Source organism: Musa acuminata, chromosome BXJ3-1 (genome assembly GCF_036884655.1).
Source record: "Musa acuminata AAA Group cultivar baxijiao chromosome BXJ3-1, Cavendish_Baxijiao_AAA, whole genome shotgun sequence".
NCBI lineage: Eukaryota > Viridiplantae > Streptophyta > Magnoliopsida > Zingiberales > Musaceae > Musa > Musa acuminata.
Window position 1 is genome coordinate 3,365,573 of NC_088349.1, and position 23,120 is coordinate 3,388,692.

At 36.3% G+C, this 23,120-nt stretch overlaps 2 protein-coding genes and 1 non-coding gene across 4 annotated transcripts; all 3 read right to left on the reverse strand.

The window, feature by feature from the left end:
* Nucleotides 1–266: 266 nt before the first annotated feature.
* LOC135628787 (uncharacterized) lies at nt 267–2,882 on the reverse strand. Its single transcript, XM_065135693.1, has 4 exons — nt 2,537–2,882; nt 2,394–2,459; nt 900–1,075; nt 267–653 (listed from the first exon to the last, which is right to left on the reverse strand). The coding sequence occupies exons 1-4, from the start codon at nt 2,832–2,834 to the stop codon at nt 459–461; spliced, it is 735 nt and encodes a 244-aa protein (XP_064991765.1). The 5' UTR covers nt 2,835–2,882; the 3' UTR covers nt 267–458.
* Nucleotides 2,883–4,575: 1,693 nt separating this feature from the next.
* Nucleotides 4,576–4,657, reverse strand: TRNAS-GCU (transfer RNA serine (anticodon GCU)). The gene has a single exon. It is a non-coding gene; the product is annotated as a tRNA-Ser (tRNA).
* A 931-nt stretch (nt 4,658–5,588) lies between these two features.
* Nucleotides 5,589–20,976, reverse strand: LOC135586769 (uncharacterized). Of its 2 annotated transcripts, none has more exons than XM_065136954.1 (16): nt 20,649–20,976; nt 20,494–20,577; nt 18,816–18,956; nt 18,654–18,724; nt 16,615–16,708; nt 14,608–14,679; nt 12,736–12,802; nt 11,048–11,133; nt 10,840–10,890; nt 10,459–10,506; nt 9,691–9,811; nt 9,420–9,600; nt 6,355–6,492; nt 6,161–6,273; nt 6,011–6,082; nt 5,589–5,924 (listed from the first exon to the last, which is right to left on the reverse strand). In XM_065136954.1, exons 1-16 carry the CDS (start codon nt 20,856–20,858, stop codon nt 5,806–5,808), a joined length of 1,668 nt encoding a protein of 555 aa, XP_064993026.1. In that variant the 5' UTR covers nt 20,859–20,976; the 3' UTR covers nt 5,589–5,805. The 2 variants fall into 2 exon arrangements, with proteins under 2 accessions (XP_064993026.1, XP_064993025.1); XM_065136953.1 differs by having other exon boundaries at nt 14,608–14,685; nt 20,649–20,974.
* Between the last annotated feature and the right edge of the window lie 2,144 nt (nt 20,977–23,120).

A 23,120-nucleotide genomic window follows, 5' to 3' on the forward strand; every position in this document is an offset into this window, starting at 1 on the left:
ACCCGAAGAACAGTTTAGAGATTGTTTTTTACATCTCCAAGCAGACAATCTAAACTTCATAGCAGTCTGGGATACAAAAAATGCACAAACATAGTGTATCATGTATTAACAGAGACATATAATCTGATGATGTTAACAATGTCTCAAGTTCCAAGCCTGTTACTAAAACTTTTGCATCTCCCATCCATTTAGATCACATCCTAAATAACCCTTTCAGTCCTTGATATTCAGAACCAGAGTGGAAAAAAAAATTATCTAGAAAGATCTTTGTCCTCAATATTTTTAACATCTCAGAATAAAAGATTATAAAAATAATAACCAAGACAGTTCACAAGGATCTCATACATTTAAAATTGTCATACAAACTTTAAATGCATGTAAGCAGGCTTGATTACAGCCTAAAGATTAGAAGTTCATTCTGTTCATGTTTTGCACAAGTCAGTGATACATGTAAACCTTCAAATGGAAGAACCTGACCTCAGGACTCTCTCAAGCTTCTCAGCCTTTATATAATCCTTGTCTGTAAGTGGCCCAGCAGGAAAAGCAGTGATCTCAACAACAAGGTGTGGCGTGGGAAGTTCATCGAATAGAGCTCTTACATTATTGCAACATACGCTTTCTCCGTGGGCACTCTCCCTTCGTATCTGACAACCCTAGATGCCAAAAATGACCACCATTCAAAAACATATGGTAGGAGTAACTAGCACAAGAGGTTCATAAAATGATATGATGATACACCAAGTGGAATAAAACTATAAAAAAGATGATATTGATGGAAGTGATTTGTCTTGTGATCCACAACGTTTATACAATTTGATAAATTCAAGATTCTAGGCATAGAGAAAAAGGACCAGAAGAAAGTAGAAGCTATTGCATGATCTGATTATGTTGTTTATTACCTTATGTGATGTAGCATCCACAAAATGGTCATCGTCAGAAAGTAAGGATGCAATGGATTTAAGAAGTCGACGGCCTTCAGCCTTTGAAGGTACCCTATAACTTCTCTTCAGTGTGCCCTTAGTTGTTGGGTGCCACTTACTAACCAACTTCCTTCGGTCAGTTGCCTTCTTATCATCTGTATAATGTTCACAAGAAGAAAATTCAATGGTCTATATACAAAATCAAGAACATAAGGTGTATTTCTTCATACACAATAAACAACAAAACCTAATTAAGCAGTAACAATTTTACATTTTAGCACACTCATCATATTAGCTCCCGACCACATACATCCCATCTCCTATTAGTTCATCTTCCAGGCAATAGTAATTTCAAGAAGTCACATCTGCAGATATGATTTTTGTTTAACTCTGTATTTTTTAATGCAAACAGAAGAAATATGCAGCAGCAGCATTGAAAACACGTCCATGGTGAAACCTAAAATGAAAACCAGAAGATAGTCTGGAGCAAGATCCCATTTAATGTGAACCAAACCTGAGAAATGCCTTCTCCAGATCCAGATCTTCAGGTATCCAAATTACATCTACAGAAAACCTTGGACATATTTGAACTGATTTTAACATCAATGACTGATACTATGAACATCCACATCGTGACCTTCCTATACAACTTTGGACTAGTCCCTTTTCCCTACCAAATAAATGGCTGATTATTCGATGCAATCAGGGCAACGTACAAGACTCCTGAATATTCTAAACTAATTCCTGCTTCATCTGAAGGCAGTACCACTTACCATATTACATAAAACAATACCTGTACTATCATCTAGTATCAAAATCAATTGACAACACTCAGTTCCCTCGAGTCCAAACGATCTTATTTTTGGACATGAAGAAATAAAAAAACCGTTGCAATTGCTGAAAAGATTAGGATCATTAAGGGCACAAAAAAATATTAATGAGATTTGTCACTGTGGCTCGATTTAATATTTCTAATCTGTTATAAAAATGTATTCTTACTATGTATCTACCATGAAGTATAGGGAAAATCTAACGCTGTGGTCTTCAACGATTCTTTCATGCATTATTTTCGATATTAAGGAAAAGAGATTTCGAGTTCAAGGGGTACTCTTTTTTTTTTTTTTACGAGTTGCAAATGTACTCTTATAAATGTTTGGCAATATTATTTTCATATTTAGTATCAACCATACAGGATCCATGTAAATCAATTATCAAACCATCCTGCTATTTTCCAGGTTATATTTCAATTATACTAATAAGCACTTCAGCAAATGCCACAAAATTAAATTGGTAATGGTTCTTCTCGCTAAGAAATTCGATAAGACAGTCCGAGTAATCCTCAATTTCAATCGTCATCCAAACCATATCCAAGCAATCTATCAGTAAAGTTGATATAGGACGATTTACAGTACAGTTACATGACCATCTGAGACAAAATGGGAAAGCAAGGAAAATATTTCAAAATGAACAAACCTGATCTGCCCTGTAGCATCTCAATCCACTTAGAAAACCCCAAATCCTCACCATCACCTCTCAACCCTGCAATCGAAAGGAAGAAACAAAGAAATAAGTCGAATCACGGTTAATAGGGCATCCAAAGTGATTAAAAACCCTACCTGAAGGAACAAAAGGGTTGGAATCGGACCCAGCAAGACCGGTCTTAAGGAGGGCATAGAAGATGCAAAGCCTGCCAGCCCAGAGCACAGGAGCTTCGATCAAGGAGGAGGTCACTCTCGCAATCTTCCAACAGTGGGAGGGCCTCAGATGGGACCCTCTGAGGGAGAAGGGGATGGACACCAAGGAGGGAGGGAGGAACAGGGTCCTGGATGAGGAACCGAAGCACTTGCCATCGGAGTGGTTGTGTTGGAAGGAGGAGGGCGGTGTGAGATGGGAGTGACGAAGACACAGAAGCATATCCCCAACCAGAAAAGATGGATAGAATAGGGACCCGGTTGATCAATGGATCCTCTTGTACTCTGCTTTGTTGGCTTTTAATTCTTGGAAAATAATTTAAGTTGGAACCCAAAATGTATCATCTAAATCAATCTTACAGCGGAGGAGACAGAAGCACAGCACCAATCACAAAGATAATGACTGGTTTAGAATCAAAAACATGGAGAGGTCAGGAAATCCTCTTGTATTCTATGTTTTTTTTCTTTTTAATCTTTATAAAAATAATTAAGTTGGGACCCAAAATTGAGTCAGGAAACGATGATCTCAATCGGGCTCACGTTGCTGACATGTGATGTTGTATGATTTTTCGGGCTATTTACATATTATATGCATCATTATAGTTACGAAACTAAACCATTTATTTATCATAATGATGTCAATTTTACCGACGAAGATAAAATATAAAAAATAAAAATATAATTTTAATATTCGATGGTAAACAATATCGATAGTAACGGATAGTGGCATCATTAGTGTCGATGTCGATATAGTTGTCTGGCTGCCTCCGACAATGATAAACTCCGCTCTCATAACAACGCCACCCGCCTCCACGAGGAGCGCGTCATCGACCTCATCGTCGCTCACCGTGCATGGCTCTATATTTGTGTCAACATTGATGCAGTTGTCGAGTGGCAACTACATCGGCGTCTACGACGAAGATGGCAGTCGCCTCGTCGCTGACCTATTGGGTAGATCCCAACCTTGTCCTGAAGTTGGAGTCGTCGGAGCTCCTATGGCTCCCCTCATTAATGCGTCAGTTTCGGCACCACCTCTTGCCGAGCTATCCTTTCATCATTTTGCATTTGTGTTGGTGGCATCACTTTGCATCTGCATTGGTGCCAACGTAGATGTTGAGCAACGCTGCTCTGCATCTACATTGACGCTAATGTAGATTGCGAGCGATCCTTTCGTCGCTTGGCAACTACGTTGACTCTAACGCATATGCAAAATAGCGAAAGGGTTGCTCAGCGAGAGATGGTGTCGGAATTGACACATTAACGAGCGAAGCAACAAGAGCTCCGGCAACCCCAGCTTTAGGTCGAGGCTAGGATCCGCCCATTGGGTCAGTGACAAGGAAACTACCATCTTCGCCATAGATATCATAGCGACCACCACCATCTGCATCAACGCCAATGCAGTTGTCGCTCGACAACTACATTATCGACACAAATGTAGAGCAACGCGGGATGAGCGATGATAAGGTCGGTGACACGCTCCTCGTAAAGGCGAGTGGCATCGCGATGAGAGTGGACCTTATCATTGTCGAAGGCGGCTAGATAATTGCGTCGGTGTCAACATCAATAACATTATCATTCGCCACCACCGATGTCGTCCGCCATCAAATATTAAGAATATCTTTTTTATCTTTTGTTTTAATATTTTCGTTGATAAAACTGATATCATTATGGCAAACGAATATAGATATTTTATTTTTATAATCATACAGATGTCAATATAATTTTTTAAAATATATAGATCGAAATACTAAAAAAAACACGTAAATTGGATAGAATTGAAGAAATACAAGTGATACGAAAATAAGTATAAACTAACAAAACACGTGAATTGAATAAAATTAAAGAAAAATAGATCATATAAATTAAATTAAAGAGAGGAAAGCACGTGAAAGAGACCAAAAAGGTCATATAAAGCGAGTAAAAGAAAGAAGTCAACTGCGGGCACGAAACATAAAAAGTAACGGCGTCGCCTGAGAGATTCGAACTCTCGCGGGGAAACCCCATGTACTTAGCAGGCACACGCCTTAACCACTCGGCCAAAGCGACATTGTTGTTTGGATGGCATCACACTATAAATTAGTCAGAAGATTCATGACGAACTCGTGCACGATACAATACAAATTTCAATGCAGAAGGAAACTATTTTCACTATATTGTAAACATTAAAAATATTCAAATAAGTGAAATATTTTTTCATGGACACCTCTTTAGACTGAGGCAGGATTTTGTAGTGAGAAGGCAAACGAACAGAAGCTAACTCCGCCTCCCCATTGACATCCTCCGACCTTGAAATCTCCAAAGAGATTTCCTAATAATTGAAGCATAATTAATGTGTAGTGAAGAGGTCAAAAGTTGAAGTTCTACTGATGGTATGTAATCCTTGAACGAAAAACATAGAATTAAGAACAAACATGACCCGAAATAATTAAAGAAAAACAAACCTTTGTATCTTTGTTCGGTTGACAAAGCCAAGTTACAGAAATCAATGCAACCGGCACATCAATTCAAACCATATGTTTAGCACAATACAGGAACAGGGTTAGTAACAAACATGCTCCTCCATATATATTTTTCCCGCTAAGATCCATTCACAGAGCTCATATTAGTCATTTCTAACAATGGTTGATATTACATATTTCGAATTAAAAATACTTCAATCATAGAATATCCAATATACTTACCATCTCTCTGAAGGTTGTATCAGTTAAAGAGTTTCAATTAACAGCCAACTAATGGAGATGAATCACAAGGAGGGATATCAGATACTCTAAACAGAACTCAGTCATTTAAATTGAACTTCCAGTACAAAAAAGCAAATCCAGAGAAACAATAATTTCTATACGAAGTCAAAAGTGTACGCATCCATGAAAGCGCAACAACAATCGCAACTTTGTTCGTGAAGTCAGGAATAGTAATAGTTACAGATCATCCATATCGGCAACAATAAAAGAATTAACAGAAAGTTTTAACAGGAGAATGGGCTTAACGTTGTATATTTTCCATTGCATTGATAGAAAAAAAAACAAACATATACAAGGTATCTTTATTCTTGACTGTAGTTGTTGTGACAGAACTAATATTCCTCCATGATGGTGGGGAATAAATTGATGAGGTAGTCTCACAAAAAAAAAAGACCAGGAATTTCAAGGTTATACCCCTCAGTGCTGACTTGTTCTTTTCTGCAACACATCACACTAAACCAAGAAAAAAGAGCTTTGATAAAAGAACCTGACCACTTTATGCAGTATCCTCTTCAATTTATTTGCAAGTGAACGCCTTGCATCTTCTATTTGAGAAACCAAGGTCAGGAATTCTGAAAATATGACACAACGAGCAAAGTCACTTAGTCAAAAGCCAGTATATAGGCATCAGAACATTAAAAAACCAAATCGAATTTACCAAGAAGTATCCTCAACCAAAAATAGCTCATATTAGCTCTGAATGCACAGAGTACGGAACTGGCTGTTAAACCTAAACAAGTAACAAATTATATGTTAGGACATTTGTTAGTTGCAACATCACAGCTATAGCAACAACAGAGAAATTTACCATGGTCAAGATTTTCATGTGTTTCAAGGCCATATAAAGCATATTTAGCATATGCAAGAAGCCGAACATGTCTTGGTGCACCCAATTTTCCAAGAATGGACCTCAATAATCCACTGAAATGACAATGAGTGGGGAGCTTGAGATACCTCTACCCATAGTACCATGTGTAAAAGGTCAGAGAAAATGTTCCCTACTCTGTTCGAAGGATAGGAAAGAAGTCAGAAGGCAAACATTCCATGAATGCTGAGATATCATCCATCTTCAGCGAGCGTAGTTCTTGCTTCAAAAGTCTTTTCTCTTCATTAGACAATTGTGTTCCAAGAGCTGATTTGCTGATACCAAAGTGCAAAACCAAATGGAAAAAAGACAAGTTACGACACAAACCCAAAATAGCAAATGAAGAAATATAACCACTATCTCAAATTCATAAATCTGAATTCTTGTCGCATTGACAAAACAAAAGAAAAATAAAATCTTATTGTCTAAAAAATTCGAACTAAAACATACGGTTATTTATCATGACAAATAAAAACAGCTACTAATATTCTCTTATGAAATAAATTAAAAATGAACAGAAATAAGTTCTCTGACCTTCAGGAAATGCTATTTATACTGTAACCTAATTTCCTCAGAAACGCCCAGTATCTTCTGAATGGGTGTCTCGCTATCTTTAGATCAAGTCAATTAAGAAAGTCAAGGAATGCATGAAGTCTGCAATTATGAATCATGGATTTTCAACCCTTTACCCTGCTGCAAAATCATTCTTCTTATAAAATAAAGACAGCATTAAATTGAAAAACTTGGCGATTCAGACTGTCATTGCATATTCACACTATTTTTGCACATAAGAGTTTAATATCAAAACATATATAAGCCTATTTCTAACTACCAGTAAACATAATGGTCACCGGTTAAACTGGTACAGTTTGCTATTAAGGACCAGTATGTTGTGATATGCAGGACAGAAAAAAGAGTAAAGGAGAAACAAATGGGGAAAATCCTCTCCTCTATTGGTGATGGCCACCACTTCGAACTAAATCAAGATTCTCTACTAATAGCTTCATTCTTCAACTAGCAGACTATTCTACCCTTCGACTGGTCCATTACATCTGACAGAATTTAACGCCAGAACAAAGGTCCAACAATAAAATTCATTCAAATTTGATAAATTTCAACTACTCCAATAGCAACTGCATAACTATGCATGAAACTGGGTGGTCCACCTATGGATTTGGCTTGGACCATACCTTATCACTTGGTACAGGTGCAATCTCCTGAGACAATAATCCTTACTTCACATTCCTATCACTTCCAAAAGTAATGGCAATGATATGAAATAAGCGTATATGCTCATAAAGAGTACCTCAAGTGTCCATTTGGGAACAAGGACAAATAGCAAAGAATATAAAACTCAAATACAAGAGCGAGCATATGATGACTGCTTGGTACACATGTATGAAACATAAAAGTCATTTAAATATCTAATATACATACTTACATAGTAATTTAAATATCCCTATCTATACATAAACACCACCAAACAGAAACCCAAAAATGCACACTATATATTTGTGTGTTTTGAGCAAAATATGTTGACCATTATAACTTAAGCAATGAAAGGAATTTAGGTTCCTCCCTAATCACCTACAGAGAGAAGCAATAAAAAGAAAAAAAATTACAAATATTAACCACTTCACTGCAATATATGGCAATGTGGGAGATGCATGGACGGTGAATAAAAGTCTCTCTCATGATAATAAATACCTGAGGTCATCAACATAACTTGTTTCCTAAGTGTAGTAGTATCTAAATCATCACTACCATCCACCGACAGAAATCTATCATCATTGTAGCATAAACCTAGAATAGAAATACTTCAATTCTTTTCAGCTACTTTCATGGGGTAAAAGAATGAATCTTATTTATCCATCACCTCAATATATTCAAGAACCCACTACTTATCGAAGCATATGCAAAGCAACTCATTAGATGTTAACATTAATTTGCTAAATCAGCTGATCCTGATAAAATCCACATCAGGATACCACTTGGCTAATTTCATGGTCTCCTCCAGAAGATCAACCAAGATTCAACCATAAATCAGCTTATCCAAAAGACAGAAGAGGGAGAGAAATAACAAGAAAAAGAGATGTCAATTTGGTGGAGTGTAGCTAGACCAGGATCACCCTTGGAAGGGGGACACCACCATAGCCCAATATTGCTATCCGGTGCAGCTAGAAAGGGAGAGAAAAGAGATAACTGGTCACATCTTGGCATGAGATATAACATCCATGAGCTCTAATTAGGCAGGTGCACCATTCTGTGTATTGAGATGTCATACATCAGAAAACCACATGCAGCTTGTGCATTCCAATCAAAGGAATACTTGGCGATAAAGAAGAATTACTTGTCTAGTAAGCAAACGAAGACGATTCCTTAGCAGCAAGCAAACAACACGAGTTTCATGCTTTCAAATATCAGTTTGAAATATATTATGATGAGCCAAATGTATTGCATCATAGTAAGCAATTTACCGAATGCTTAACTGTTTCATGCTTTCTAATGTCAGTTTGTAATATATTATGATAAGCCAAATGTATTGTATTATAGTAAGCAATTTACTGAATGGTTATTTCTAAGTTCAACAGAAGATAATAACTTATTTCCTGGTTAAGTGGTTATCACAGAAATCCTGTCTAAAGGAGCAAGGAAAAATCTTTCTTGGTACCAATTCTGTTAATAGATTGAATACAAATGTAATCCTCTTTTGCTGCCTAGAGAAGCCAACAGTTCGACTCTAAACCACACTCAAAGAAAAATCTTCTTGTTTTTATGTGAGTTCTTTATAATTTCTGACGAGCAATATCACTAGAAAACAATATCACAACAAACTACAATAAGGTTGATGCTTAAGCGCTTATGTAATAAATATTATTATATGATAAAAAGTTCTCTTACATCAAAAGAAATAATTGACATCTGATATAAGTGTCCTTAATCACAAATACTCATGTCAATCATCATATAATTGAATTATCATCTCATAATGCTAATCTTAAATGTTCAATCAATTGTGAGGTGATTTATATGATGGGATAGTGGGACAACCAAATTTTAGAAAGCCTAAATATTCACCAAAAATTCTACACATGAAGACACTTACAGCCAAAATAATAATACCAGCCAGGAGATATTCAAAAACAGATTACAAGAAACAACCAATTTGTAACAGACATCTAAATGAAGATTAACGCCTTACCTTTCCATGGTTCTCCCCGTAAAAATAACCGGGAAGTACTTTGAGTACTTGCCAACGCCAAACTTTTCGCCTAGAAGCTGTATTTTCTTTGAGTCCAACAGAATTAGAGCTTTCCATAGTTCACAGTAATCCAATCTAAACCTCTCATCCAATTCTCTGTATATCCCATGATCTAAGAGCACTGCATTTTTTTTCCTCGAAAGTACGTGCCAAATGATAGAATCTGTACATGCTACTTAATCTAAAATGGAGACAAAGATCACAGCCGTACCAATTGAGAAACCAGTACGACCTTCTCGAGAAACCAGTATATTTCCAGGATGGGGATCTCCATGCACAAAACCATGAACAAATATCATCTGAGCAAAGATATCCATTAAAGATTTTGCAACCTGTAAGATCAAGTGATCAACAACATAAAATTTTGAATACCAGTAAGTTTGTATATAAAAATAATCCTATCAACTAGCAGGCTGTAATTTGCAGGCAGCCACAAAACCAGAACAATATGAGTTAGTAATGATGGACTGGAAACCATGGTTTGCCATACCGGACTGTACCGCCCGGTATGGGCGGTACGCGGACCGCACTGTACCGACACTGTAGCACACTGTAGCACACTGTAGCTGTATGTACCGCTCGGTACACCTGTGTGTACCGCTCGGTACACCGTACCGTACCGGTACCGAGCCCGGGTCGAAACACCGGTACGGTACGATACGGCGAACCTTGCTGGAAACTAATGCATCATAACATTTAAAAGAAGATATGTAAAAGTCCATTGGTTGACTTTTATGTCCTCAAGTAGTAGAACAATATGAGTTAGTAATGATGGACTGGAAACTAATGCATCATAACATTTAAAAGAAGATATGTAAAAGTCCATTGGTTGACTTTTATGTCCTCAAGTAGTTTGAATAATATTTTTTATCCAGGACTAAAACACAGATTCACACATAAATCTAAAATGTTGATAAGAAAGAGAGCCAATTGTCCATCTTCCCATGTATACATGTTAATCTTAAAAAAAGTCACATACCTCTTGTGGATTTATATTTGAATCCCTCATGAACTCAACATCATCAACCTACACCAATTTAGTCAACATTAAACTAACAGGAATGCAGCAGATAATTGCATAAAAGATATAGCCCCAAGCACCCTTATATAGCAATGATTAGTAGAGTACACTGTTTCTTTTTTCTTCTCAGTGTGTATGCTGGAACAATTAACTTTACTCCACATCAAAGTTAGGAAACAGTGACTTGAATCTAAAAGACAAGTTAAGCCATTGGAGGAAAACATACATAATATAGGACTATAGGTAACATGATTCACATATTATCAACAAAAAGTGAGGATATATCATATAAGTACAGTTGCAATATCTTATATATGGCTAGAAGTAAACAAGCCATACCTTGTGTCCACTGCAAAACTGCATTGTTAAAACCTGGCTTGTTGTCAAATCCTGTGAAAAGTCTGTCAAATTCATATCTCATTGGCATAATAAAAAAAATTAAATTTATCCTAATACGCTTACAACTTCACTGAACAAATAAAAAAGGATCAAGTCTATAATTACTAACAATACACAGGTATGTTGTGGGAACTAACAAGCTGCATACCCAAAATACACCAGGAATTCTGACAATTTTATTATTCCTGAAATATCTGGCTGCTCTCTCAGAGTTCTTTGCCTCTTGAATAAAATCTGTGAACAAAAGAACACACAAGTCATTTTACTCCTCTTTTTTTTTGGCTAGTAAGTTGAAGATTATGTTACCTAGCTACCTAGGCAGGTCAAGCCATACCTATTTATTTTAACTATGCATTGAAAATTGCACCATAATAAAGTTTCAATCCTAAAAGAGGTCCCATGTAATAAATATGGTGCCCTCTTGACAAAAACATATGTTTAATAGCCGCAATGATATTTTGAATTATATGAACTAGCTAACTTGGCCACCTGGAGTTGTACTAAAATAGATGGATAAGTCATACGAAAACAAATATTATAGGACCTCTCTAACATGCAACATGAATTTAACATTACATTAATATTTTCAACCATGGAAATATAAACTTTGAACCACATACATGCAATTGCCTCAAAAGAAAGAGAATAAAAATTTAATTTGTTTCCCTCATTGGCTTTCTGTTTGTATTCAATGGTACTACAATAAAATTCTAGATGTTGTTGAAAAAGGACATCAGTAGAAGCAACATATTAAATATGTCAAAGAATAAGCAAAACAACTGAAAACTAAATATTTAGTTTAGACCTGCATTCAGTCTTGTTAAACATATTGTTATTTTCTGATAAATATACACCAATGATTAAGTACTGTGTTACTTTCTCTGAGATAAGGAAATACGATAAGAAATGTTAAAAATATTCTCTGGTGATTTTATATTCTTCAAGACACTAACTCCTACCACAAGATTTTGTTGAGTACAATAGACTGATGATAAGATGTGGCCTAAAATACTTCCTGCAGGTGCCATTTTTTTCTTTTTATTTACCTGATCCGAGCCTTCATGATTGTGAGAAACTGGCTTTGGTCAATTATGCCACGTGTTGGCATGGGTTGGAACAATGAGTTTCCTTATCAATGATTGTCTAAGACAAAAAAATCAATTACCTTACAGTGAATACAATGATAGCACATATTGTAATCATTCCAAGAACAACACCATATCATGCAAGAAGTTTTTTCAAAGCATGTTATCTTTCAGAGTGTATTTCACAGAGAAAATAACTAGTGCTCTCTCTTAAAAGTGATGTGTAGACGAAAGGCCACAATTGAAGAGTGTGTGTGTAAACACAGTATGGCACGACATACATTCTGCTTGAGCAGGCAACTGGCAAGAGGATGTTCTTGATTGTTAGTTACTGCAGTGTGTTTAAGAGATCAGAATCAAAAAGTTCTAAAGTTTCTGACAAATGGGATGTAAAGTATGCATTATTCTAGGAATGCGAACGCATAATGGAATATGCAACTGTCAGAAAAGAACCTTCAGAATATAGAACCAAAAAGAATTTACAGTTTAAAGATAATCTGACATCACTAAGAAGTTCCTTCAGAAATTGCATATTATGTGGCATGACAAAATAACAGTTGACTCTAGATAGCAACATGAATGAGATAAGGACCTAAAAGCATATATATACATATATATGTATAAGTCATCAGGCTACAAAGGTAAATAATAATTCTTCTAACTTGGATGACTTGAAAAACAAGCATGTTATAAAAAAAATAATTCACAAGGTGGAAAGTACAGTCACCTCTATGAACATTCTACTACTCACCAAGTTCCAAAGCCATTGCCCGTTCAAATTCTTCAATTATCCTATCAAATCTGTAATCCGGGAAAATCTGTTCATAAAACAAAAGAGGTATACAAAATGCTCCAAAAATTTAATGAATAGAATTCTATGGAGCACACATACTTTGCAGAGTTATGTTCAACATCACACAACAAATTTTCAATTAGCTTTATAGCATCCAGATATTGGGGTGAGGGAATGAAAAATATTAGTAGTTTCCTAATGCCATACTTACAAGATGATTAATTACTTGATGAAATGCTAGGCATCAGAGATGAAATTGGATGGAAAATCCCTTAATGCACCAATTAATCCTAAAAGGCTTGTTTAACTTGGAGATATCATCCTCATAGCTAAATTTTGATATGCATTATTTTGAATAGTCTCAATTTAATGTGCTTGGGACATTTCCTCAGTAGTAATATTAAATTAAATGGAAATATAAAATATAAAAACCTAAACCAAGAGTTAAATTAAATCAGCAATATATTAAGTTGGATAAGTGTGCTTGTAGAATTTTCTTTCCTCAGCAATAAAAGGTTTCCTTAGGTGGGGACAATATCACTTTGTCACCATGTAAATTTAAATTTGTCACCATGTAAACTTACACACTCTGACTACATTTTTTGTCTCTACTTACCGTGTTCTTCAGAAGGTCAGAAAAATATTTCAGAAATGTCATTACTTGAAAGTTGATATTCTTTAGAGTTTAGACATAAGACAGACAAGACAGAAAAAACAGAAACATTAAGTATTTCACCAATTAGATATGCCGCTAGAATTCGACCATCAATTGTAATTCAAGCAAAGCCCACTAAAATAAGTCATATTAAATATTTTAAGTAATTTCACATGCCTGATTGAATTTTTAAGCTTGGATTTCTTCATATCAAATTAAATATCAATATTGATCATTTGGTCCATACTCCCTCCAAGAATTTGACATGAACATAATCAAGCAAAGCCAAACTAAGCAAAATGGCATACCCGGGTATGAAAACAGAACACTGGTTGACTCAAATAAGCGAAAGAGGTAAGTTATAAGCCTCCAGAATTGCATTCAATGATGTCTTCAGCATGTCACATGGCTCATATCATGGAAAAGGACTCTACATACAAGGATAAAACCACATACATCAAAAGCTCACAGATCTCACAGTGATGAACCTTATGAAATAGGCTGTCTTTTTTGGTTATTTTTTGTTTGCTCAACTCCCTATCTATATGTCATGTTTTTCAGTTATAATAACCTGCAAAAAAATCAAATCAACTTTGAACACTTAGTTGAGACAATAGTATCCAGTTATCATCTTCTGCTTGAACACAATTTTTTTATACGACCCATATACTTACTCTAGGTTCTATTAGAATATTCTTTGCCATGCAGTCAGGCATGTAATTTACAGCACACTACATTAATACATTATTCTAGAAGGAACCTCCATTACCCCAACACAGCATATCAGTCCAACCATGCCAACATCTGGGAAAGACAGGTGAATATACAAAAACTGTTCATGTAGGTCTGTTTCAATACAAATTAATAGGTATCAAAACAGAAAAATGTGGACAGGCACAAAAGCTATTATTATTTCTCCTAATCTTTGGCAGATTATCTGGACAATTGTTATATAGGGAAAAGGAATTCTTTCTAGGAACCCTAAGCTATTACATATTAAAGCTGATACAGAAAATGGAACCAAAACACAACAGAAAGAATAATATATAGGAAATGCAAATAAAGAGACTGGGAGGACAAAGCATCTAAACATGCAACAATGGAAAGAGAAGGAACCATTTTTAGGCTATCAAATTGAGTGTGTTGCTGGACAAAACATTTAAAAGTTTTCATACCCGAGAGACTGACTTTGACAGGATAGCCATAGTTGTAATATCTATCTTCATCTTCTGCTCTAAGCCAGGGTACTGTACCTAGATGCAAAATATCACCATTTATTTACTTAACAACCAACAGAGAAAGACTCCTATAGCGCAAGTAATAGTTTTTCTTTGGAAGAGATCTACAACAAGGATCCGAAGGAACAGATTAAGTAAATGATAAAACACCAACTTATTAACAAATTGCTGGATGCAATTTGGCAATAAGTACCACAACTGATTCTTTTTTCCTGGGAATGTTCAATGCAAGACAAAAAGCAGCACTGGTCAGCTACTAAAAAGGTAGAAACCAAATAACATAATAACTCTTCATGGAGACATCTGATTGCTCTTCAAAAACAGTCTTTTAGGAAAAATCGGAAAAAAACATTTATCTGTATTATATATGTATAGATTACAGGAAGAGAAATCCACCAGATGTCAGGTATTAGCATGCTATCATGAATTTACAAGATCTGGTTTACATGATGTTGGAAACGCTAGAAATATCCATCAAATAAGTTTTTTTTATGCCCCCATATACTTGCATTATCACCTTATTTCTGCTGCATTTAACGGAATATTCATAGTCACACAAATGAAAGCACTCTGGCTATAAAGACTCCATGAACCTAGCAAGAGCAAACTGCTCGATAGAAGATGATAATGAATGGAACAGAAAATAGTAGTCTGATTTTACTTTGTGAGATATTATGTCACTGAATTGCGGCAGTAAAATGACTTGCATTACATGAGATACTATACAAAGATGAAAAATGTCAGACCATCAACATAGATTGAGACATTACCTAGTAATTTGACCAAAATTTCTCTCTTACTCCTAAATTTTGTCAGGGATGGGAAGTAGAAGAAAAGGTATACGAATTAAAGAAAATATGAAACTTCAAAAAAAAATGAAGTCAGGATTCTTACAAGCGACATATCTATAAGCCATTTAAATCAGAAAAGAAGAAGATAGATGGAGAAACTTTGATCAGGTTTCAATCAAGAAGCTATAGCAGATAATGAAATTTTAATTAGCAAGTCATTTAAATATTGGATGAATATTTTTCATATAAGTACCCAGTTGGGAAGTCTCTTAAAGGTAGAAACTTTACATCTTTAATGGAGAGAGGCTGCATTGCCTAGGTTTGTGTGGAGACTCATATTTAAAACCTCTGGGACAAGGTGTGTAAGTGGATACCAAGAACAGATTCTGTCAAACACTTGCTTACGAAATATTCCATCTGTGTTTTTCATATGACTATGTAGGTCATAAAACCAGTGATTACCCCAATAGACTCAAGCAGCAAGAGGTGAAAGAAATTACTGGTCCTAGTTAGTTGTAAAGGGAAGAAGGCCCCTATTGTTTCCCCCTTGAAGACCCCATCAAATTCCATCAATTTTGTTGGTCTTGACTGAGAAATAGACATTTGGACATTGGATTAGATTTAGAGGTCGGTGCTAATGGGTATAATGCACTGGCAATGTGACCTTCGGCTTCAAGTAGAGAATCTCTGAGGAAGATCAACCATTGGATGAACATGGCACAACTCGCTCATTAAGATAACATCATAGGGTCTCAGGCTTAGCCACTAGAGACTTGGCTGGGGATGGCTCCAATTCAACCGCTTGTTTTTCATGATCTTTCATCCCTTAAAAGGATGCAAAAAGACCATGTGAAGATACAGATGCTTATCAATCCTCTAGTAAATATTGACATTTATTTTCTCAATAATGATAAAGATTTTAGTTTCAATATTTCAAATGCATTTGTTAATAAAAAATAGATATAAAACTTGAAATAACAGATATGTATATCTAAGAAAAAGGAACTTAAACCCAACAAAAAGCCTGATCTTCTTATGCACCACATATTAACAGATAAAACAGAGGTTCATTAGCCATAATGTAATCACATGGAAATTCCAATAGAAAAATCTGATAAGAGGATCATCTCAACAATAATCAAGTAATACCTACCTTGACTGCAACTTCTTGATTATTCTTCAACAGCCCATGGTGTACTTGAGCAATTGATGCAGCAGCAATAGGTTGTTCATCAAATGCCAAAAATCTGACAGCCATACAAGTTAAAAACATATATATATATATACATTATCATATTTTCATGTAATATTATAACAAAGATTGTTCATGCAAATGACTCTGGCCAACACCTATAATCACAGTAGATTGCTGAGTTCCACATTGTCCCCCCTTTTCTTTTTTCTAACTAGGAAGATGATGTAGCAAAGAACCAGTAGTAAAATAATTTAGCAGTGGACAAGCAAACTAAGAACCAGCAAAACAGAAAACATTAATTAACTCAAAAATACTAATCTACCAACATATCACCCCTGTCAATTCTTGTCTTTGAAGTGCAATTAGAATGTTACAATTACTCCAATCACAAACCCCTTCCCATTAGCCTTCAGAGTAGCCACAATATATTCGGCCACAGATCAGCTTCCCATCAGTTAAAAGAAATCAAATAGGAGCTAACACAATTTTTTTCAGCCTTCCAAAGACTGGTGCAACCTTACAGCACACTGATTCAACAGAATTCATCATAAAGGAGCCCACTCCAACTAGGTATACATGTTCAGTCTAGTTTGGAACAGCTGTAACTCGTCAGAAGAAGAATCGTGTATGGATTGGGATAAGGAAAGAAAAAATATATCCCGCTTTAGAAGAGAACGAACCGCTCAATTCTAGTAACAAAAGTAGTAAGCAATCCTTTCTTGAGACTCATATAGTCAAGTGGGGAAAGAAGAAGGCTGAAAAGCCAATTCAGTCAATCCTAGTGATAGTAGGCCGAGAAAATTTTTCAGTGATTTTCAATTTGATTTAAATCAATATTTATAGACAACATCCATAAAGTCCAATCTTCAAGTTATTTGATGCCAAGAAGTCCAACTTTCCATTCAAACATGGTTACACTACAGGTTAACCAATTTGTTAGCTATTAGGAATTTTATTTGGAGCGTCCTGGGTTCCTCTTCAATACTTAGTTTTCTCTCACAGCATTCCAGCCCACAGGCCCAAGAGGCCATGCTTCTTTTCTTCAATACTTCATTATTGCTTGATTAAAATTGTAGAGCAACTAATTAACACTCCCCTCTCCTTTTTACCTTGAATTGGAACAGAACCCGGTAGAAGGGTCACATCCTACCATAGAACTATAAAGTGGAGGCTTAAAATGGTATTTAAGAAACCAGTTTTTAATACCAAGACTGGTGATTGTACCAGAATTTTATTAAACTAGTACATACCAACCAATACAGTATGCACCAATAAACAATATTAAATTACATTTAACATGTCATATTACCATATTGGTCTGGTACACAAGTGTTCCCAATATGACATTTGGTCAGTACAATACAATCAATATATTGCAGTCTTTGAAATCATGTTCTAGTCTATAATTGTACGAAGTACAAAATGGAGTACCACAGTAGTTCTACTTAAATAGATGAATAACAAATCATTTTCAATGAATAAAGCAAAGATGCAACCATGATCTTTAAATTCTTATCAGTTTATGATACAATAATAACCATTTCTTTTGTTAGTGTTGTTTATAGTGACTCATGAAAACATGCAGAAATGTCAGGCCTCCACCATAAACCAAAAAAAGAAAGTATAGATATTTCAACACGGTTTGTCATCATTAGGTCTGTTCCCTCTACTAAAATATGAGAGAGGGCCTCAACAAAACACCAATGTTGGCTACAGCAAGCACTACCAATGGGCATCCATTCCGAAACAGATACATCAAATTAATAGACTATATATTGTAGCACTGCATAAAAGATCATTTCAACTCTCAAAGATCCTAAAAGTCTATTAAGAGTAGGCTTGACACAAATAACAAAAGTATCTCTATACTCATTTCCTTCATAAGGTGGAGAAAGGGCACTTTATTTAACGGTTATAAAGTGCCCCTATCTCGACATTTGCCAAAAATAAATCTGAAAAAAATTGGCAAAGTTGATCCAAGGATGAGGTTACATTACATTTCTGATAAATCCTTGCCCAAGTTGCTGGCTATCACATCTTCAATATCTTTGAAGTGACATGGAATTGCCTGAGGCATCACATTTATGAGAATAACACAATAAAACAACTCATCTGATTTATAATCAGACACACATGAAAAGATATTGCATTTCTCATACCTGATCTTGCAAAGATGAAAGGATCGAAGTATATTCTTTTGGAACTTGTCTCAAAGAGGAAACAAATTGGCCAGCTTTCACATAGAACCCTTTATTAGCTTCACATAGCTTTAGTAACCTTTTAGCTGACCGAAGATGAACCTACCACCAAGATAAACTAGAATTCAACAATAAACAAATTTTATTCAATAATGGCTGGTATTATTAACAACTGGGATATCTCATGCACCAAATTTAGATTAATTGGTTTATATAACTAATGTGCATGAACAAAATAAGAGATAATATGATAATTCAAATAAATTCAAAGTGCATATAAGGGTTGCATCAAAAAGCAATTGATCAGGGGAGACCATTGCATAAATTAATCAAATTTCACATATTTCTTTTATGCAAATAGTTCAGCACATTAATTCTTCTATAGGATCTTAATGCATGCATATAATCTCCTTCCTAAGGTTGTGGCCATCAGAACCATTATAGGCTAATGTTTCTTCTTTTTTTTGTAAAGGGTAAGTGGCAAAGGCAGGATTCGAGTCCAGTACCTTGCATCAAACTGTCAAAGTCTTTATCAACTAAACTAGCTGACACCTTTAAATATATCATATGAGGTTTCAAATCCTTAACCTTTGGTCAGTAAGTTGTAGGCCAATGTTGCTAATTGGCATATTAGCTTAATTGGTTAGAGCATCATGCTAATTGTAAGGAAATGTTGCTATAACATCGCCTAACAGAGTCCAAAGGATGTATTCATGTGCATTGAAGATATACCGTAGGATTTCAAATAAAAGAAAAAAAATCTCTGACTAATTTAGCATTTGTAGCCATCACAACCATTGTATTTCAATTTTTGTAGTAGCATGAATTGACACTTAGTCCAAAGGATGTATTCATGTGTATGTAAGATAAACAAATGGATTTCAAACAAATGTTTGTGCCTCGGACAGAATTAAAGAATGGCAAAGAGCAGACTGATACATACATAATGGTCTCCAACATGGTTCTGAATACCTGTTTTGAGACCAATTTAGTACCAGTCTAGGTGATTTACCATGTCTGGTATCGGACCCTAGTCATACCAGTAAATACCGGTTGGTATGTAATCGGTATTGAGATACCAACGTTTCAAAGCTCCAAGCCAATGGCGATTAGGGAGGAAGAAGAAGATTGGATTTAAGAATCTGGGACTTTGTTTCAGATTTAGCCTTCATTTCAGGTTACCTTACCCAACAGAGGAAAGGTTACTTGGGTTAGGCTGGGTCTAGATATCCCATAAGTGGCCAAAATGTCACTTTGAACCAGTAATGGACAAGGTAAAAGAAAATAAAACCACAGATTGGTAATCTGTAATTGATCTGTCGTTCCTTTTCATACTTATAGCACACCAGACTTCATACTTCCAAAAGAACTTGTCTTTGTATGGTCAGTTTGGCGCAACCCAACGTCTAAGTGCTTCTGAATGTCAAAGCCTTGAGACATGATATCCCTTCCTTGTAACAGAAAGAAGATGGATTTTATCTAATAGAATAGATATACATCAGTTTCAACTAAACTGACACAGCCATCATGTTTAATGTCTATATCATATGATAATTCGATCTAAGTCAGCAGCTAAAACTAGCATCAAAATTTGTAGCAGACACCAAAGGGGAACAAGAGAAGGGAACAAGAGGGCGACCTCCGACACCTTCATCCGGTAATCGCTCGAACCGGGAGGCAAACTACGCAAAGAATACTTGTAATCCACCACGACGAAGGCGATCTGTAGAGGAGAAGAAGAATTATCAGAACCCGTAGCCAGAACGACAAAAAGGATACGGAGGCTGCACACACCGTGTAGATCGCACGAGAGGACCGTATGACACCGTCTACGGCAGAGCTAATCTTCTCACGGGAAGAGGAGAAAGAGGAGTCGGCGGCCACAGCGGGACGAGGGCTCGCGTTCCAGGCGAGGCCCGCGACGGCGATCCCTACAGCGAGGCGTACAGGGGAGGATGTCCCCTTCACTAGGAGCTTGAGCGGCCACCGGCGGCCTCCTCCCATGGCGGGGATTTCCTAGGGTTTGAATCGGGCAGGCGGAGGAGGGGAGGACGGAGAACGGAGAAAAGCGAAGCCGGCAAAGTAGCCGACACTCCACGATACGATATAAATACAAACCGGCTTTCGTTCCGACATCGCGTGTCGGCCGATCCTTCACTATACGATACGATATATGAAAAAGGCTATTGAGTTGCTTCGTATTTTTGGAACGTGTCAAATTACCGTAAATTTTGATTGTTGCGAATGAGATCCTAACTTGTGAATGAATACTTTGCCGACACATTGCGAGGTCTTTAAATAGTTGCATATCTATGCTTTCAAGATTAGTTATCTCGGTATGTAATCCTTCTAAATTAGGCTTTTGATATTTTCCCTAGATTTGTCGACCGGATTGAATAGTTTATTTCATCTCATGGTTTTGTATGTCTTGTTTATAGATATCCATTTAGGTTCTTTTAATAGTGGGAGTGGTGTTAAAAAAACAAAAAAGTGGGAGAGGTGTCATACAAAGGTGACTCATCCGTTGCACGGGAAAAATATATATATCAAGATACTTTGCTTAACGTATGTTGATGATATTTTATTTTACTTTTGAATTAATTATCAATCTTATAACATTACTAGTAAGATATTTAAGAGAGATGAAGTCAAACAAATTAAAGGACTCGTTTGGATATTTCTAATTTTTTTTTTATCTCAGGGCAACATGTAGAAGGGGTTAATTATATATTGTTGCTTGCATTTAGTTGTCTTTAGCATCTCAATTCTTACACTTTAAAAAGTTCATCTAGGTCTATTTATCCTAACGACGTTAGTTTTACCAATGAAAATATAAAAATAAAAGATAAAAAAAGATAATTTTAATGTTTGATAGCGGACGACGACGGTGGTGGTAGACGACGGCGTCGCTGGCATCAACGTCGATGCAAATGCCTGATCACCTTCGATGATGATAAGATCCACTTTCACCGTAATGCCACCCGCCTCCACGAGGAGCGCATCGTCGACCTCATTGACACTTGCCTCACGTTGCTCTACATTTGCATTAACGTTGATGCAGTTGTCAAGCGACAATTGCATCGACGTCGACACAAATAATGGTAACCGCCTCACTACTGACCCATTAGGCAAATCCTAGCCTCGACCACTCCCCCTTTATGTCTACATCAACACTGATGAAGATGTCGAGCGGCCCATTCATCGCAAATACAGAGCGATGCAGGGCGAGTGACGATAAGGTCGACAGTGCGCTTCCTTGTAGAAGTGGGTGGCGTTACTGACCCGTCAGGTGGATCCCAACCTCGACTCGAAGCTAGGGTCGCTAGAGCTCTTATCGATCCCCTCGCTGTCATATAAATTTTGATATTACCTCTCACCAAGCGACCCTTTTACCGCTTTGCATCTACGTCAACATTGATGTCGAGCAGTACCACTTTGCATCTGCATCGACGCAAACGTAGATGCAAAGGGGGAGAGGTCGAGGTTGGGATCCACCCAAGGGGTCAACAGCGAGGCGACCATCACCATCTGCATTGATGCTTACACAATTGTCGCTCGGCAATTGCTTCAACGTCGATGCAGAGCAGCACCGACTAGGCGACGATGAGATCAACGATTCGCTCCTCATAGAGGCGGGTGGTGTCGTAGTGATAGCAAACCTTATCATCGTCGGAGGCAACCAGACAATTGCGTCAATGTTGACGTTGATATCAATAGTGTATCCGTCCATCACTACCAATGTTGTCCGCCATCAAACATTAAAATTATTTTTTTACTCTTTATTTTCATATTTTTATCGATAAAATTAACATCGCTAAAATAAATAAACATACATGTTTCACTTTTGTAACTATAGGAATATCAATGCAACTTTTAAAACATAAAGATCCAAAAACTAAATGCGAATAACTTATAATTATGCCAATGTAGAAGTGTGTACACATTTATCTTCTTTTTTTTTCCAATCAAAGAAGAACAATTCGCTTTTATCTTCTTTTTTTTTCCAATCAAAGAAGATCAATTCGCTTTCAGATATTTGGATCCATTAATTATAGTAGATGAATGTTGGCTGCCAAGCATGATTCTATCCTCGAGAACATTTAAAATAATCTTGGCACTTGGCAAGGGATTTTATCGTCTCAAGCTAAATGGATAACCTTAATGGATTCGTTGATTGATGCGTCCTTTTACATTCTGTTCTTAATAACGTTAATCAACTAATTCATAATTTCCTTTGGATAAAAGATGACAATCACAAAGGTTAAT